At 33.2% G+C, this 18,569-nt stretch overlaps 1 protein-coding gene across 1 annotated transcript in view; it reads left to right on the plus strand.

Annotated features, from left to right (window-relative positions):
* Positions 1 to 18,569, plus strand: part of LOC120314411 (delta and Notch-like epidermal growth factor-related receptor) — a 153,446-nt gene that overhangs the window by 71,692 nt on the left and 63,185 nt on the right. The window contains exons 2-5 of the mRNA XM_039357474.1: positions 2,029 to 2,325; positions 4,056 to 4,150; positions 8,671 to 8,837; positions 11,766 to 11,911. Coding sequence (XP_039213408.1) covers positions 2,029 to 2,325; positions 4,056 to 4,150; positions 8,671 to 8,837; positions 11,766 to 11,911 — 705 coding nt within the window. The remainder of the gene's footprint in view (positions 1 to 2,028; positions 2,326 to 4,055; positions 4,151 to 8,670; positions 8,838 to 11,765; positions 11,912 to 18,569) is intronic.

Genomic DNA, 18,569 nt, shown 5'->3' on the forward strand with positions numbered 1-18,569 from the left:
TCCTGCAGTTTTCTTAACATGATTTTTTTCAGAAGTGGTTTGCCGTTACATGCTTCCTAGGACTGAGAGAAAGTGACTGGCCATAGTGACCCAGTTGGTTCTGTGTATTAGAAGTCATGGTCTCCCGGTTCTAGCCTTATGTCTTAACCACAATACCAAATTGGCTCTCTTTAAAGTTAAATAAACATAATTACAATCCTCTCATGAAAGATCAAAACAAAACTCAAGTATGAAGACTTTACTGTAATTTATTATTATACCTATAAGGAAAATAATAGTTATTTCTTAAAATCTGTTTTTGTAACAAAAGCTTCCATTTTCACTATTTGGTTTCATTCATGGGCAAAAATTCTTTAGTTATTTATAAATAATTATTTAAAAAACAACTAGTATTGCCAAAACCATAAAAGTAAACAAAACCATGATGGAGGGTTAAATATACTTAGATATAAAAAATCTGAAATACTTTGATGCTTTTTAGTTAAAACTATTAATCCAACTCAAAAGAAGTATAGTGGAGATAGGAAGAATATTCTCAGCCTGATTCATCAATTTTATTTGTCCTTATACTAGAAAATTAGTATCTAATATGAAATCTAAACTGAAAACTAGTATGTTAAGTTTTGAAAAGATGAAAATAGCTTCTATCTCCTGTCTTCTCTTCTTGATTACTTAACCAAGTTCCCCTCCTCCCTCTCTCTTTCTCTCATGCAACATTAACTAATCTTTTGTTTATTATTGGCATTAAAATTAAAAGCTGGAACACATCTTTCTTTGGATCATTACAAGTAGTCTTCAACTTATAACCATTCATTTAGTAACCATTCAAAGTTACAACAGAACTGAAAAAAGTGACTTGTGACACTTACGACCTTGCCACATCCCCGTGGTCTTGTGATCAAAATTCAGAAGCTTGACAACTGGCTTATATTTATGATGGTTGCAGTGTCCCGGGGTCATGTGATCACCTTTTGCAACCTTCTGACAAGCAAAGTCAATTGGAAAGTTAGATTCACATAACAGCCATGTTACTAACTTAACAACTGCAGTGATTCACATATAATTGGGCAAAACTCACTTAACAATGTCTTGCTTAGCAAGGGAAATTTGGGGCTTAGTTGTGAAGACTGCCTGTAATGCAGGAAAGTGAAGACTACCTACAGTATAGTGCAGGAAAGAATTGGAAATAGCATTGGCTGAAAAATTAACACAATAGTAAAGAGTCTAGATGAACTTTTTTGAAAAAGGCTGTTTTATTATACGGCTTATGTTAAAAATGTGCTCGTTTTTAATATATTGCTAGTCTATTAAACTGATTTTGGGATGTGTTAAAAACAAACTCATTATTGCATTAAGATTTGGGGGGTTGTAGTCTATTAGACAAAGAGCTTAGTCCAACATGAGTCTGATTTCCTGGATGCATATACATACGTTGCATATACACACAAAAATATTTTTGGTCATTGTTCAAGATTGATTTTAGAATGTAAAGACTTTTACCATAATTTAGATGATGATTACAGATAGTACATATAATTGGTATCTTCCTGCTGTCTTCAGTACACCAACGTTCCTCAATATAAATAGCATAATAATAATAATTGTTCTATTTCATACCTATGTGTGCTTTGTTCTATTTGCTACAAAAGACTAATTATTATTCCTCTGGAAACTGTTCCAATATTTCTAAGCCATTCAACTTTGTCAACACCACCAGTTTTGTTTGCTATTTTTTTTCTATTTCTCCAGCATGTTTTTTTTTGAAATGTGAATAATGTATCTCCTTCTTCACCTGGCTGCCTTCCAGCTATGTTCCTTCTCAGCTTTCATTGTTAAGTTATTATAATCACGTGTTGACCATAGAGATCCAGCACACTTGAAAGATGCTTGGTTGGGAAACGACATTCTAAGTAAAGCTTTAGTAGTCAGGTGAATGCCACCCAAATATTTTAGCAGATTAACATTTGTGACAAGACTGATACATCTTATTCTGTGGTACTAAGAAGTCTGTTATTGTCTGTGTTTCAGTTTGTTTCAGATCCATGTGCCAGCAACCCTTGTCACCATGGCAACTGCACTAGTAATGGGGATGGATATCTCTGTGTTTGTAATACTGGCTATGAAGGTACAAACTGTGAATATTCATTTTATGGTTCCCCAGTGTCTGGGTGGACGGAATCAGAGTTGCCAAGTGAAAATAGGCCAGGAGCAGCCACCATGGAACCAGACATTATCCTCCCACGAGCCCAAGCAACAGTGACACTACCAACATGGGAGCCCAAGGAGGGCCAGAAACTTGTGGATCTGAAATGGGATGAAGTAGAAGTAAGGGGTTTCTTTTTTAAAAAAAATATGTACCACAAATTATTTCTGAACGAAATCCAGTAGAAGCTTTAGGAAGAGATTGTCTGTACTGTATGTGACCTTGTGTGGAAAGCTGGAAGGATAAAAAAAAAAAAAAAACTACAACTTCTGTTTGTAAAATTTATAGCTGGAAAGTGTTAATTACAAAATTGTCTTAGAACTTGATGTAAATTTTTAAATTTGTAATATTTTTCTGAGAAATTATTAATTTTAATGAATGCCACCAGCATTGTTGTTGATCTCAGATTATATTTATTACTAAATACATAAACTATTTAATACTACCAAATGAACATTTGGGGTATAGAGAAATATTCTTTGGAATATTAAAAGAACCATTTTTTGTTTATTTTCCTCTTTTAGTTCTGCAATTTTTAAAGTTTTCTCTTGATATTTGTTTTTTTCGATAAAATATCAAAGAAGAAAATAGGCTTGGAGTTAAGTAAGTTTTAAATGCATACTGCCTGCATAATTACTACTTTTTGTATGCATTATAATATGTAGCACTATATTCAGTTCATGATTTGATTTCATTGAATGGTAAAATACGGTACTGGATCTTCATCAGATTTCAGTTTAAGAGTTTAAGGGAGTTTTCAAAAGTAAACTGATTTTTTTAAAATTTAGATACCCTATAACTGATCTTAAAAGCATTACATTAAGGAAAAATACTTTAATTTCATCATAGAAATAGATTGTAAGATAGATTGATTTTTACACTCTTTAAAATCTATTGAAAATATTAATTAACTGATGCTGTTTTATTTCTTATGTCCTACGCTGAGAGAAAAGAAAATTATATTTTATATTAAGAAAGGGTAATTTTAGTATTTCAAATATTTCCTTCCATTTCTAAGAATTTGCTTTGTATTATCCATTTGTATGTAAAAAGATTTCTAGGAGAACATGTGAATGTTTTGTATTTTTTTGTAATAAGAGAATTGGGCTGAACAGCCTAAAATCTGGGAGTCAAAAAGAAAAGAAAAAAATGTTGAGAGCATTTGTAAAATAGGCAGGAAACATTCCCAAGGATAACTTAGGTAGTAGCTCACACATCTCACTGAGGTACTGCTGAATTTGGAATCTAAATCAATGCAGAAGACATATTAATACATACTTTGTTAATGCTTTTTAAAGAAGCACTGCCTGAAAATGAAAGATTTTATCCACAAAAATAAACACCTTCTAGTATTTTTTTTCTTCTTGGCAAGTAATAATGACCCTAGTTTATATTCTGAAAAGTCCTTCCTCAGAGGAAAAAAAAAAAAATGTTCTTCTTGCTGGGATCAGGTGGCAAAGCACTGCTACCTATGATTTGTTTATATTCTACACTATACAACAGTAAGATGCTGAGAGATGCTATCAGCTATCTTGCTGTGTGTTCCTGAAAGCCAATGAATTTTCATTACCTGCTTTTTTAAAGAATTGTGTTGCAATTTATTAGGAATCTAGGTTGCTACAATATGAAAAGCTCTGTGTTTTTTTTAAGAAAACCAAATCCAAACCAATACCTTTTCAAGGTGAGCTTTTCATTTGTGCATCTGTTGCTCAATAAAGGTGTAGAAAGTAATTTTTCAAAATATATCCATCACATACATTTCAGTTTTAGCACATTTTTAAACCAGTTTTTTGTTATGTTTAAAAACTATTAGTTATTTAGGATGTCTCATATTTATGCACACTCTTTTTAGATAATCCCTGATGTAGCCTGTGGAAATGCCAGCTCTAATAATTCTGGTGGGGGTCGCCTAATATCTTTTGAAGTTCCACAAAATACTTCAATAAAGTAAGAAACTGCTGTTTTGCATTATTACAGAAAGGTTTTAGATAATGTTGGTTATTGAATCCATCATTTGAAATCTTGTGTATAAATGGAAAGAAGATGGCAGGAATATGATGTAAAAACCTTATGATATCTCATGTCACAATTGCTTCACTGATTTCCTGTTCCCATAAAATAGCTTGTCAGTTTTCCAGTTGTGCTGTCCAAATGTTTGAATTTTTATTGATTCATTGGGATATATGAAAAGCTTATATTTGCCATTGTTTTCTCATTCATGGAAATAGGATAATGCAAGGTCTTTGAAAGAGATGCTTTGGAGCATGCAAGGGCCCATATGAATCCTCCCCCGATCATTAAAGCAGTTGTGCTTTTTTCCCCAAGTTCACATGGCTGCTTTCAGTGTTGACTCTGCAGTCTCTGAATGCAAATGCATATACAACTTTTTTGCTTTGTTTCCCACAATCCTAAACAGAAAAGTCAACAGGCAGCAGATGCTTTTCTAAGAATGGATTAGCCTTTTAGATATCAGTGCTTCTTAATTAATTGGAAAGATAATAATTTATATCCAACACAAAGAGAGTGCATTAGAGTGGGAAATATTATAATAGATTAAATATAGAGCTTTCCCTCATCTGCAGATATTTATTGTTAGGAATCCTAGAGTTTTCAAGCAAAAGAAGTAGAAGTCAAGTTCCGCGAACTTTGGAAGAGGCAACTTATCTTAGAAAGTATGGTGGAAGTGGACATAATGTTGACCTCAACTTGAACATTGGTATCTAACATAAAATGGACATAATATATTTAAGACAATTAAATTCTTGTTTTGAGCTCCCAACTCTTGTATATAGTAGTCCCACATTTGGAACACAGTATTTAAAAATATTTGGCTATTCAGCTGAAGATGCAGTGAAAGAATAAGGAAAGAAATATTCATTAGAAAGAACTATTCTTCATTTACAATGGTTCTTTTAGGATAAAAAAGCTAATTCTTCCCAATAATTATTTGGGAAGTGAAGTGAAACCCAAACCCGGTGTCATTAGTAGAAATATGCTTTGACCTTGGCAAAATTAATATTTACAACATAGAGAAACAAAGCCAACTCATAATTGCCTTTTTAGAACCATATAAATGCTAAATATTTAATAGTTGTACTTGAGCCAAAATAATGTGATTAATTAGAGCTGCAATTTTAATCTACTGTGACTGATTGACTGGAGGTGCCTTCCAAGGTTACTGCTCTAGAAATGTGGGACTATTAAATTTTTGCTGCTGAGAAAGCAGTTAAGGGATTGGATGTGTATGCAGACATTTGTAAGATTTCTAATCTTTTTCCCTTGGAGTTAGTGTCTTCAAAATTACTTACTGATGAAATATATATCTTTGTCTGAGCTTGACATGTCTTCCCTCTTCCCCTGCCCCACCAGTATTTATATTTACTCAGCTACCAGTTGCCTCTTCACCCATGTTTTTCAGCCTGACTTTTCCTCCTTCTTTCTTTCCATTTCCTGAGTTTCTAGTCTCTTCTTGGTCTATATTTTAAAAATATTCAAGATGGCTCTCTGGTTCTTAGCCAAGTTTTGATTGTTTCTTCTATAATTGTCATATTCTTGAGCTCATTGTTAACTTATGTGTCCCTGACTCCTTTGCCAGAGCTTTTCCATCCATTGTGTGTTAAACTTTGTTGTTTATTAGATGATATTTATAGGTAGGAATAGATTGGCCTTCCCCATCCTAGTGTTGCAAGAATTCCTATCCCAATATGGGCAATGGCAGCTTTCCCAACATGTATGGAAATTGAGGATACCTACTGAAGAGGAATATTTGTACATATAATGCTACTGATTTAAAACTGTGTGTTGGCTACAATTCTCTTCTCCATATAGTTAACTTCTTCCCTAGTTAATAAGTTCTAGGAACTCCCTAGTCCAAGTAGGTCCCATTATCAATGCAATGTTGCTTATATGCATATTTTAACTGTTTTTATTATTTTGTATTTCCAAGCTGCCCAGAGCCTATGAAAAGCGCCAGCTATAATACACTTATAATAATGATAATAAATTGACACAACAATGTAATATCATTATCATTAAAATATTAATAGCCAATATCATTATTATTAAAAGAGACATGGCAATACAAAGTATTACATGGCCAGTACATTAAAAGAAAATAGCAGGCAAAGCAGATAACAATATCTATCAATGGCGAAGAGCAAAAAAGTTGAAGAAAGAGACAGAGGGCTGAATTCTGGCTGCACAAGACCAAGCTTTAAGAACAAAGCCAGAATTGAGAAGACAGCAGCAAACGGCAAGTGGCACTTCTGCAAAGAAGCTGAAGAAACAATGGATCACCAGGTTAGCTGATCCAAGAAGATTGCACAAACTGACTCCAAACAATGGCATGACAAAGTAGCAACAATGGTGCACTAAAAGATCTGCAAGAAATACCATTTTCCTATAAGCAAGAACTGGTGGAACCACAGAATAGACAAAGTAATAGAAAATGAAAAAACTGAAGTGCTTTAGAATTCAAAAGACAAGCACTTTTCATGTAAAACCCCAGACTTAACAACTGTCAATAAGAAAGACAAAAAAAAAAAAAAACCTGTATAATGGATGTTTCAGTACCTGAAGACAGCAGAATAGAAGAGAAAAAAAACTAGAGAAAAACACAAAATACAAAAACCTACAAATAGAGATATACCGTAAATGCCAGCGTACAAGGCGACCCGGCATATAAGATGACCCCCATCTTTATAGCCGGGCCGCATTTCTAGAACGTCATCTTATACGCCGGAAACTACCAGTATTTCCGGCGTATAAGACGACTCGGCGTATAAGACAACTCCCGTCTTTGGCGCCGATTTCAGCGTTCGCGGAAGTCGCCTTATATGCCGGCATTTACGGTAATAACTATGACAAAAGAAAGCAAAGATAATAATTAATGGTGCCTTGGGTGCAATCCCAAAACAACTGGAACACCATGTGAACACCATTGGCATTGACAAAATCATCATGAGTCAATTACAAAAGATAGCTTTATTTGGTGCAGCATACATCCTATGATGGTATTTTTAACACCTTCAAACAACATCTGCCTATCTCAGGTCGTTGAGAAGGGTTCTACAGGTAGGAAAAAATGCCAAATCCAGTCTGAACATCTGTCTGACTGTGTGACCAATCAACAACAAGTTGACTAAAAATCAGTGGTGGGATTCAGCTGGTTTGCACTACTTCGGCAGAACCGGTAGCTAATTTTTTGTTACTCAGGCCCAGAATGGACTTCTGGAAGCAACATCCACACAGAGAACCAGTTGTTCACATATTTGAATCCCACCACTGACCAAAATGTCAGAAAATTGATGATGATTCACTATGCATTATATCTCTATAGCGATAGAGTGATGGACTATATCTACCTTATGAAAATGAAGGCAGAGATTTACTTCAAGTCAAATAAACTGTCAAAAAGAAAAGCATGTGATGGCTGATTATGTAAAAGACTTCTAAGAACAAGAATTGATGCCAGTTAAAAAATAGAACTTGCTAAATGCACAGGGAACAAAACATGAATACTGAAATAGTGTAATAGAAATATGAACCAAATGCTGGCAAGGAAAAGCATTAATGATCAATTTCTGCTAAAGATCAGGAAAAAGTGAATAAAGATAAAACCTGTCAATGCATTACAACTGGAATATTTTTTTTAAAAAAATCCTGAAGCTTGATTTTGGCTGCTCAAGAGAAAGTTGTTTGAACAAATACAATCAAGGCCAGAGTTGAAAAATCAGATGATTCAAAGTGTAGATTGTTTAAAGAAGCAAAAGAAACAGTAGATCATACACTCAACTCATTCAAGGTCAAACAAACTGTTTATAAATGATGACATAACATAGTCACTTTGATTACTCATTGAAACATATTTTAAAATTATGATGTGTCAATAATGAAAAATTAATGGGAACATAACATTGAAAAGGAGTATAAAATGAGCAGATTAAAATATTGAGGAATTTCCTAGTAAAAACTGATAAAAGAAATAGAATAGAAGACAAAGAATTAGTGAAGATCGCAAAGATCAAGATCTGAAATTTGAATTTGAAAGATTATAGCATAAACCAGCTGTGGTGCCATATAAAAAAATCTTTGATGGCACTTAGGAAACCTGTACATTTCCATCTTTCAGTTACAAAATACCACATTGCTTGCATCCACACATATACTACATCAATACATTACAAAATTCTAGGTTCTTGAGAAGAACTCAATGTGAATGAAAGCCAATTGTTGATAACAATTTGATAACAACAGCACAACAATATTTTCTGGTAAGTCTAATATTGTAGAATTAACATGTCCTCACTTTTGACATCTCTCACAAGCGTTGGAATTAATGAGAAAGTTTGTATCAATTACGTTATAGAAATATGTTTTTAATGTCATGACTGTTACATTCTCATAGAAAATGTTTAAAATACTTGTTTTCATCATGATCTGCTTAATATTTTTATTTTTGTCTTTAGTATAAGGCACGATGCCACTGCTTCCCTTATCCTACTATGGAAGGTGACCACAGAAAGATTTAAACAATGCTCACTTATAGATGCCACAAGCATTACTCTTCTCCAAGCAATGGGTGGACTTGTCCTAGCAGAGGAGATGCTGGAATTGGGAAACAATTATTTCATTGGTGAGGTTTACTAATGCTGTTGATTTTTATATTCATAAAGTATTTTTCGAATGTATTGAACAAATCATAAATGTATAGTTTATATTAAATCAGAGTTGCTATAACAAGTCATAATAGGAATAGGAATAGAAAATCTGATAATTTGTCTTTTTATTATAGTAATGCACTATGGATAAGATTACTGTGAGATATGATTTGTTTTTTGTAATGGAATATGTCTATAATGCTTCCTTTAAAGATTATCTAGGAAAATGTAAAATGCTGATAGGTAACAACCATCAGCAAGATATGATCTTGATTCTTTGGGCATTACATTGACTTCTAGGAGGCTTCAAAGAACAAGAGATCATGAAACTAAAAACACACTTTTCCTTTTGCAGGGTCCAGGAACTTCAGATTTTCACTATCTCCTTTACTATAAGAATATTTCATCTTTGATGAAAATGACATTAGGATTAAAGTTTAGAAAGCAATATTAAGTTTCTTCACCTTAGTCTATTGCTTCATGAGAAAAAGAGATCAGTTGATGTAATTTTCTGTCTTCATAATCTCATTCTTCTCTATAACAGAAATAATTTACATAAAAATTGCATCTGTTTTCTAAAACCTTGGCTGTTCGTTATGATTGAAAACATTATCTGATAAGTATATCAATTATATTCAGTGATGCCAAATGCTGTGGATAGCTTAGTTGGCTTCCCAGTCTGATATTCTTGAGATGTGGTAGACATACATTATTATACTGGTTATAGGATTATGGTAAATGAAAATCCAATACATTTATGAAACCCTGGATTAAAGACATAAGACTTTATGACTTCTGGTGAGTGTAACAAAACATGTGAGGAACAGAAAATGGCATTTGTTTTGTTGTGTTTATATGCATTAAATAATTGAGACAGGGAAGTAAATATAGTTCTTATTAGCAGTATTTTTTTGCTTTTTTTGGCATGCTCACTAGCATCAGCAATATGGACAGCAATGGACAGCAATATCTTTGTCCATTTTTAGAGTTATGCTGCTGCAGTAATTGATGTACTGAATTCTTAGCAATTTCAAACTGTAGTGTTAAAATGGCAGATATTTCAGTATAAAGCATCCTCTTCTTTTAGTTCTGAGTTGGAATGTAAGTTTGAAAGTTAGTCCATCTGCCTCCACTTTAGATCCTTACTAACTAGAAGGAATAAACTATTGAGGTTGCTATTTATTGTTGTAGCATAATTTTTAGGAATAATAACAATTAAGCTCAGGAAACCAATAAAGAAAAGATCATTCTCATTTGGGTCCTGCCAGTTTTGGAATAATCGTATTTAATTTATTCTCTCTACGATGAAGGATAATTTGATTTGTTTTTACTTATTATCCAAGATATCTTCTCCACCTTAAATATTAATGTATTGCAATTATACATTTTAAAACCTCTCCCAGTATATGATAGAAAGTGTTTTTGCATACATAATTTAGAAATATTAGGTTGATGGATCCAAAAATCCACCATTATTTCAGTGTGTTAGAGATTTTCCAGTCATTAGAGTACAACACTCATCCTTAAAATAGGACTTACACTATTTACTTCTTGTCATTTTACTTAGCATGGAGTTCAAAAGTATTTTTAGTAAATGTTATTAGATAAGAATGGTCTTAAGTAATTCTGTTATTAGAGAGGGCTATCTTGCTAACTACTCTAGATAGTAATGACTACAAATTCATCGCTGCGTCTTTCTTCTTCAAAGTGTTCTATTTCATGATCATTCTTAAAATAAATTTTGCATGAGAATGATGGTATCTTCATTTGGTTTCTGAGTATCCTCCTGTATGGTAATTACACATTAATCAACTCAATTTACTAATAATGAGTTTCTCTAAACATTTACTTGCTGGCATAAGAGGTTAAGAGAGAGAGCATCAAAATTAAGTGAAACAAAATTGTAATGCAGTCATTTGTAACTGTTCTAATGCTCTGACCTTGATATATGATCAAAGTGAGTATAGATATGGATGCTGGAACTACTTTAAATTATAAGGGCCTTTGCACATAACTGTACATTTTATCTTCAGTGATGTGCAGATTAATTATATATCTTTGTCCTATATCTCAAGCTGCTTTGAATCTCTGTTCATTTTTCAAAAGCATCTGATTGTAGAGTATGTCAAAGTTGAGTTTCTTTTGAGTCCAGACAAGTTCTTGGTGACTCTGTGGATGTATCTGTTATTTCTGTACTGGGTAGTTTGCTATTTCCTTATTCCAGGATGTTTTCCAGTTTCTCACTGTAGCCTGCATTTCTTATATTCTTGTAATATTCCTTTCCATAACTTATCAAACTTGAACTTGCTTAGCTTATAGTCTGCCTAGTGCTGCTGAGGGATGCACAGGAAGTAAGAAAACAATCTTTGAATCACATAAAGCCAGATACCCACTTTTTCCAGATGGTATAGTTAATGTGGTCTATCCATAGTTTTCATAGATAAATGAAAATTTACAAAGAAATAGTATTTCTCCGCTTTTCAACTTCTCATAAGGGATTTATTTTTGCTTTGATATGGTTCATTTGGATTAATTGTAAGTGCATTTGAACCACATTTTATCTGTGCTTCTAGTAAAATTAACACAGATACACATAGAGACATATACAAATACACAAGGATTCCAACTCTGGATGACCCTCTTGTCCAATTTTTCCTGTCCTTTTCTCTCCTAAAGCTGTTGTGAATTAAAGGCAATATAAGCAAAAAAAATTAAAAAACAACCTTTATAATATGACTGATTTTCATATACCCCTATCTATGACCAGTAGTAGTTTAATGGGTTTAGGTGAGAAGTATTAACTCATTCCCCATCTCTGCCATAGTCTCTATATATTTTAAATTCCCTTTTAAGGCACTATATTATATTTTTAACAGTAATATATATATGTTCTCTTTTTCCAGGTTTTGTGAATGATTCTATTTCCAAATGCATCGTGGCATTACGCTTGACAGTCATAGTAAAAGTCAGCATGTGTTTGCCTGGAGGAATCCAGTCTGATGGCTTTCAGTGTTCTGGGAAAGGCAAATGTATTACAAGAGCATCTGAGGTAAGAAAAAAGATAGTAACAGCAGAAGGAACGTGGAGAAAGGGTAGAGGGATATCAATATCCCAGTCTTGACTTGTTCATCTAAGACTGATTGAGACAAAACAAAGAATTGCAAGGATCAATTGCCAGAGAAGAAGCATGATTTGGGAGAAATCAGTGAAGGACAAGCGTTAAGGGTAGGTGTATGAGAAAACTGATAGTTGGTAAGAAACATGACACATTCATGAGACATTGCATGATGTGCTGAAAAGCTGCATATCTCCTCTGTGGGAAGTGGATCATTAGAAGAGCTTTGCTCTATCTTCAAAGTCAGCATTTGATTAACGCTCTGCAGCTTTTTACAGATATTCTGGCATCCAATTCAGATCCCTGAAAACACCAGTATGGTACCAGAGGTGTCCAAAAGTTGTATTAAAGAATAAATATAAATCAAATCAGACATAGTATTTGTCCTGGCTCTATCCATTATTCTTTAGAGCAGGATTCTTGGCGAATCAGCTCTCACCTTAGTAAATTCTGCATGCCAAGTTGTTGCATGAAATTTCTCACAACTGCTTTCCAATATTTTCCCTTCTGATTTGCATGAGCTTTGGAAGTGGCTGATTAGTTGTTGCTTTGCAGCCCTCCCAATTCTATTCAGATTACATTGCAAATTATTATTTAATAATATATTTCCATGAAGCAGAAATAATTAAATACAGTATATGCCTTATACGATATTATCCATACTGATGTAGAAACTGTCTATACCCTTAGAAAATGAAAGCGGTTGCCAGAAGAAATCATAGCATTTGATTTGCCAAACAGCAATCAACAAAAGAAATAATTATGTGTTCAAGAAGAATAATGAATCTTTCTACTTTAGGACATGTACTATTTTGATTCTTGGAAGGTGTTTTATGTGTGACGTGATGCTATTATTATTGGCATGTTTCAGCCAAATACATTTAATCTCCCAGACAGCTTGAGGCACTGAATTGGGAAAGAGAGTGTAGTAAAGTCTGAGAGTTTTATGTACCATCAGTTTTTCTTAATTGTGAGTTAGTTTGCTTCAGTTAGAATTCCTAACACAGAAAGAGAATACAGTTTTTGAGGTCCTTGCAATGACCTTATCAATTTTGAAATGAGATATTCAGCAATTGCTTAGCTTTTAATGTCAACATATATAGAGGAGCTCCAAATCTATGAAAACTGCAACAGTTGAGTAGTAAGTGCAGAAGATAGTGCCAGATTCATTGTATGGCATATATGGTATTTTCATGATGTTTTATAAACACTTTGAATTTTACTAATATTCTCATAAAAATCACCAGCAGGAGAAGAAAATAAAAATTTTAGATAAGAAACTTGGAATTTTGTTTGATCTTGAAGAATCAAGCAGAATAACTGGATATGTTTTGGAATATCATATATGTTTATGAATATATACAATAATGCAAAATCATAGCTACCAGTTCTTTAATTCATATGCATTGAGTCCTTCCCAAGAACCTAGGATTTTGCAATGCATCAACTAGTATATGTATGGATCCAAGCACTGTAATTGACAGATGGAAATTTTGTCAGTGCTCAGTTTTTCTAAGTGCTGTCCAAGATTTTTTTTTGAAATGGCATCCAGTGTGACAATAAAAAGTGGGTCCACCATGGTAGCTTTATGTCATAATATTTGAGCTTCAATTTTCCTTTGTAATTTTTTCAAATTCCTTTTCTTTTAGTCATATTTTTATATTTTTATGGCTCATTGCATAGTCAGCCAGATGTTCCAACTGTATTTGGCCTTTTTATCCACCCATTGAGTCCTTCCCAAGGCCCTGGAATAAGCAAATGAGGGTTAGGCAGACCTGGGATAGCAAGTAAAAAAAAATCTGTAGTTGTACTGGCTTCCTTTACTGCCAGCACCCCTTACAATCTGCCTCTACAGACTGAGTTACTTCTGGTAAGCCTTTGATTTTTTTTTTTTTTTTTTTTGGGTCCTGGATGGACCTTTGCTATTCTTCCAGTTCCCTTTCTGTGAATACTTTATTTCATATTATAAATCAGTGTTGATCTGCTAGCCTCTGTTCTGTTATTTGTGATTCTGCATGTTGTTCTCTCCAGAGAACAGCATTTGTTTCAAATATCCTGTTCTTGTTGGACTTGATCTGTAATAACAGATCATTATTTTTTTTGTCTTCAATCTCTGCACACTTGCCACAAGTAAAACACCCTTCCTTCCAGTAGTTTCTGCAGCTTCTGGCCCTGGTTGCTCAGCCAATAGTCCTGAGTTTTGTTGCCCATTTTTCATTAGATGTCCAGGAATTCAAACACTTAGTGCAGTCCTTATTGACCCAGGCGATAACTGAGCCAGAATGGGTTTCTGTAATTTACATCTGACCATACTTTTTATGGGAGAGACACTCTTTGTCTGATTTCTCTGGTGAGGCCTGTCCAATATGGTTGAACCTCTGACATAGTTCTCATCTTCCTCAAAACACACAAGCCCCATAACCATGTCAAGGTAGTGCCTCTTATTTTATCTTTTAGTGCGTCTTGTTTTTCTGAAATATTTATAATAAAAAGTAAGAAGTTATGTGAATGTATAGGATGCTATGTTTTTCCTATATGTTTTTCCTAGATAGCAGTCTAATTATTGATCTAAGATAACCTGAATTCAAAAATCAATTGATAATTTGTCAGGAGAATGTTTTAAGAGAAAGTGACAGTGTGCGTTCTTCTGGACTTGTATACGCTGTTTTGTCTCTAGCAAATATCTATACTCTTTAAAATATACATTGCAAATGTCTCCTAAAGCCTGTTCTTACCAAACTTACATCCTAAAAATAGATCAGCCAAGGTATTATTAGCAAAAGCTATTATAAATATGCACTTGGAAATTCCATGCAACTGTTTTCGATCAACAGTTTGAGCTTGCAAATAAGCATATGTGTTTACAGATGATCTAGTCTTTCACTAGACTAGCTCATCAAAAGCTTCTGCTGAATGTTTATTAAAATGAGACTATCATTTTGAGTTTTGTACTTTTGTATTTTTTTCCTGCAAAAGTTTATTTTTTCATATTCCTTAAATGACCAATTGGAATTTAAACCAAGAAAATTTGATTCAAAGCCAGAATGAATAGTAATTTAATCAGTTAGCTTAATTAGATATGAGATGCTTTTTGACATTTTTTTTTCACCAACAATGAGACAGGCCCACAATGACTCGGTAATTTTCCTACTCATAATCAGTTAGCAATATTGAATATCTTATCTAATTAGCTATTAGGATTAGGATTCCTTTTTCCAGTTCTTTTTAGATAATTCTTTAACAGTGTGGTCTTTGAAGTTTTCCTTAGGTTGTTCATAAATGTCTCTGCTTATAACACATATGTTTAGTTTGCAAAGCACATTATTAAAAAGGATAATTTAGAAGACATTTTGCGATAAATAGGCATAAAAGTTTAAACAAAAGTGTGTCAGGACAAGGATAATGATGATGCAGCTCAAGGTATTTTGAATATATAGTCATATATTTTGTCATACAAATTAATCATTCAATATAAATAATTGGGCATTCTGAGTTAATAAAGAGTTGAAAATAGTAAAGCAAAGAAGAGTTAAACCTTATTTTCTTTAATCAAAGTTGCATTATCGAGGAAGTCACGTGTATTATACTGCTTGGTTTGTAACCTCTAAAAGAAAATGGTGCTGCTTTCCAGAATGCCCTTAAAAGTTGCAAGAAATATATTTAATATTGAACATTACTTATGGCTTGTTATAAATATCTCTTAATATACTACTCATTAGATTGATTCCCACTTTTTGGAAAACTATTTTGCTTGCATGTTTGCAACAGTGATGTAGCAGATGTGCATTTAATATAACATGAAATTCCCGAGAAATAAAGGTTAGCATAATTAAGCATTTTGGCTAATGTGCTCAAGATGCCTGAACACTCCAGCTCTCATTATGGTTATTTTTAACAGAAAGACATCAGTTGAACTGAATGTTAAGGCAACTTTCTCCATTAGGAAGTTACATACTTTCTTTGCACACCTAGCGGACCCTAGAATAAGTAACAATATCATAAGGGCTTGAACTTGACAAAGCTTTTAATCTGACAGTTCCTTTTCAGGATCTTGAATTGCTGAATTTCTTCAGTATCAGACAGTTTTACAGGAAGCATTAGAGAACAGAAAAATGGAAAGGTGAATGTTTCAAATGACTGGCATGAGTAATGTAGAGCAATGTTGGACATGCTAAAGGAGGCCTAATGAGCCTAATCACAGAACATCTTGATTTCAGAAGAGAAGAAATTAATCAGGGATATTATGATATAAATGAAATTCAAATATTGAGGCTGAAGTATAAAGGGAGAATGTTAATATGTGTTAACATTTATGTGTCATTCTGACAACAGGACAATTGGGATAACTTGACAGTTTTTTAACTGATTACATGTATAGCTTAGGTACATCAGCCCACAAGATATACATTGAATTATTTGTGGGAATTTTAATGCTAGAATCAGCCCATGGTTGGAACTATTGAACTTAAAGGATAAAAACTTTTTTTTAATGGATGTCATTTTCCTTTTGGGACATATATCTCATGATAAGATCCAGAATAAGTGCACACTAGAAGTACTTAAATTAATGTACCAATTACAAATGTCAGTTTACATAGATCACAATGGGATCAATCTGTGGGTTCTTATATATCAATCAGCCATGGAGATAGAGTGTTGTTGATTATATATTCATATATATTCACACATTGGTCCCATTAGTGTAGTGTTATTATAGATAGATAATATTATAGATAGACTAGAGAGTGTTAAATTATCACTTGTCTTGGACTTATGTGTATATGTGAAAATAATGTAGCACAAGAGAGTTGTAATATAGAAAGCATAACAAAGAATCAGAAACAATTAAAGTGGACAATTCCCTTGGCAGAAGCTGACAGATCAATGCTGTACAGTCCAAAAGCACTATAGCACATGGTTACACTTATTCAAAAACCAGAAAATCCAAATATCATTTACAAGGATGTGGGTGGTAATGACTGAAACCAGAATCTGGTGGTTTAACCACAAATGTAGATGTGAAGACAAAAGGAACTGGCTAAACTATTAAGACAAACAAAGAAATATAAATCATTTGACAAGGTACAGGCAATGACAGATAAACTCTGAAAATATCAAGCACTAAAAAGTAGGAACAAATAAGATAACTATAAAAGCCAGCGGTGAGAATTAAGACTGTCATGTTTACAAAATAATGTTATAAAATTTTATAAGCTAGTAATAGAAACACATATTTCACCTGAGATTTGGATAGCTTATTTTAAAAAGAAATTTGAGGATATTAAAATAATAATTAATGAGTACAATTTATTACAATTGTCATTAAGATGTCCCCAAGTAACTGCTACAGAAATTAAGAGAATAATTTCACAACAGACAGTTGGCAAAGGCCCAGGAGACTATATGTTATCACCATTTTTTTTAAAGGTATTCCCTGATTGACGGGCTCCTATGCATGCTTCCTTGTTTATTTATATCAATGCTCCTGGGCAAATCCCTTGGAAAAACAGTGTAGTAATTCCAATATTAAAAAGGGAGATTTCACAAAGCCTGCTAACTTTCACTCCAAAAGTATCACTGAAATAGAGTGTAAGCTATATACAACAAATATTTTAAACAAATTGATTGAGCAGATACAAGATAAATTAGAAGAGAGGAACAGCAGGCTTCAGAAAGGTCCATATATTACTGTATACAGATGACATGGTACTCATATCAACAACATTAATTGGAATGAGAAGAATCCTGGAAGAATTTCAAATTTATTTTTAGGAAAGAATGCTTAACAGATAAATTATTCTAAAACCAAGGTAGTAGTATTTACTAAAAGATCCAAGAGACATAATGGACACAAGATGATAAGGAGATTGAACAACTGAGGTCATTGAAATATTTGAGTATCCAGTTTACTGAAACACTTATCGTGAAAAATATAGCATCAACAAAAACAATGGCCATTCTGTACTTTCATTGATCTCATGGTCATTGTTTTTGTTGATGCTATATTTCCCACGACAGTGTTTCAGTAAACCAGATACCCAAATAAATGTTGTGTGTGAAGACTAGTTTCCTATAATGTAAGATTATTGTTTTACCTTTATTGATGGAAGGTCAACATCTAATCTCAAAATTGCTGCTGTATACATGAGGAAATGCTAAGACTAATCTCATTAATTTATTTAGGAACACTTCTAATTTAAAATGTATAGGGTCTCCTGCTTAAACAGGGGACTGGACCAGAAGATCTGCAAGGTTCCTTCCAACTGCTTAAACAGGAGACCCTATATCATTTTAGATAAATGCTTGTTCAATCCCTTTTTAAAAGCCTCCAAATTTCTGATTTCAGTAAACTAGAAGAATTAGAAGTGTTCCTAAATAAATTAATGAGATCAATCTTAGCATCCCCTCACGCATACAGCAGCAATGTTGAGATTAGATGTGGACCTTCCATCAATAAGGGTAAAACAATAATTTTGTATTATAGGAGACTTATTTGGCAAAACAATGCCTCCGTGAACAATTTAACAGTAATAGATGGGTAAATTTGTTTCTAAAACCATTCTCACAATTATCGCTATACCATGAACTGCTG

Source organism: Crotalus tigris, unplaced genomic scaffold (assembly GCF_016545835.1).
Source record: "Crotalus tigris isolate CLP2741 ecotype Arizona unplaced genomic scaffold, ASM1654583v1 scf7180000018923.2277400, whole genome shotgun sequence".
NCBI lineage: Eukaryota > Metazoa > Chordata > Lepidosauria > Squamata > Viperidae > Crotalus > Crotalus tigris.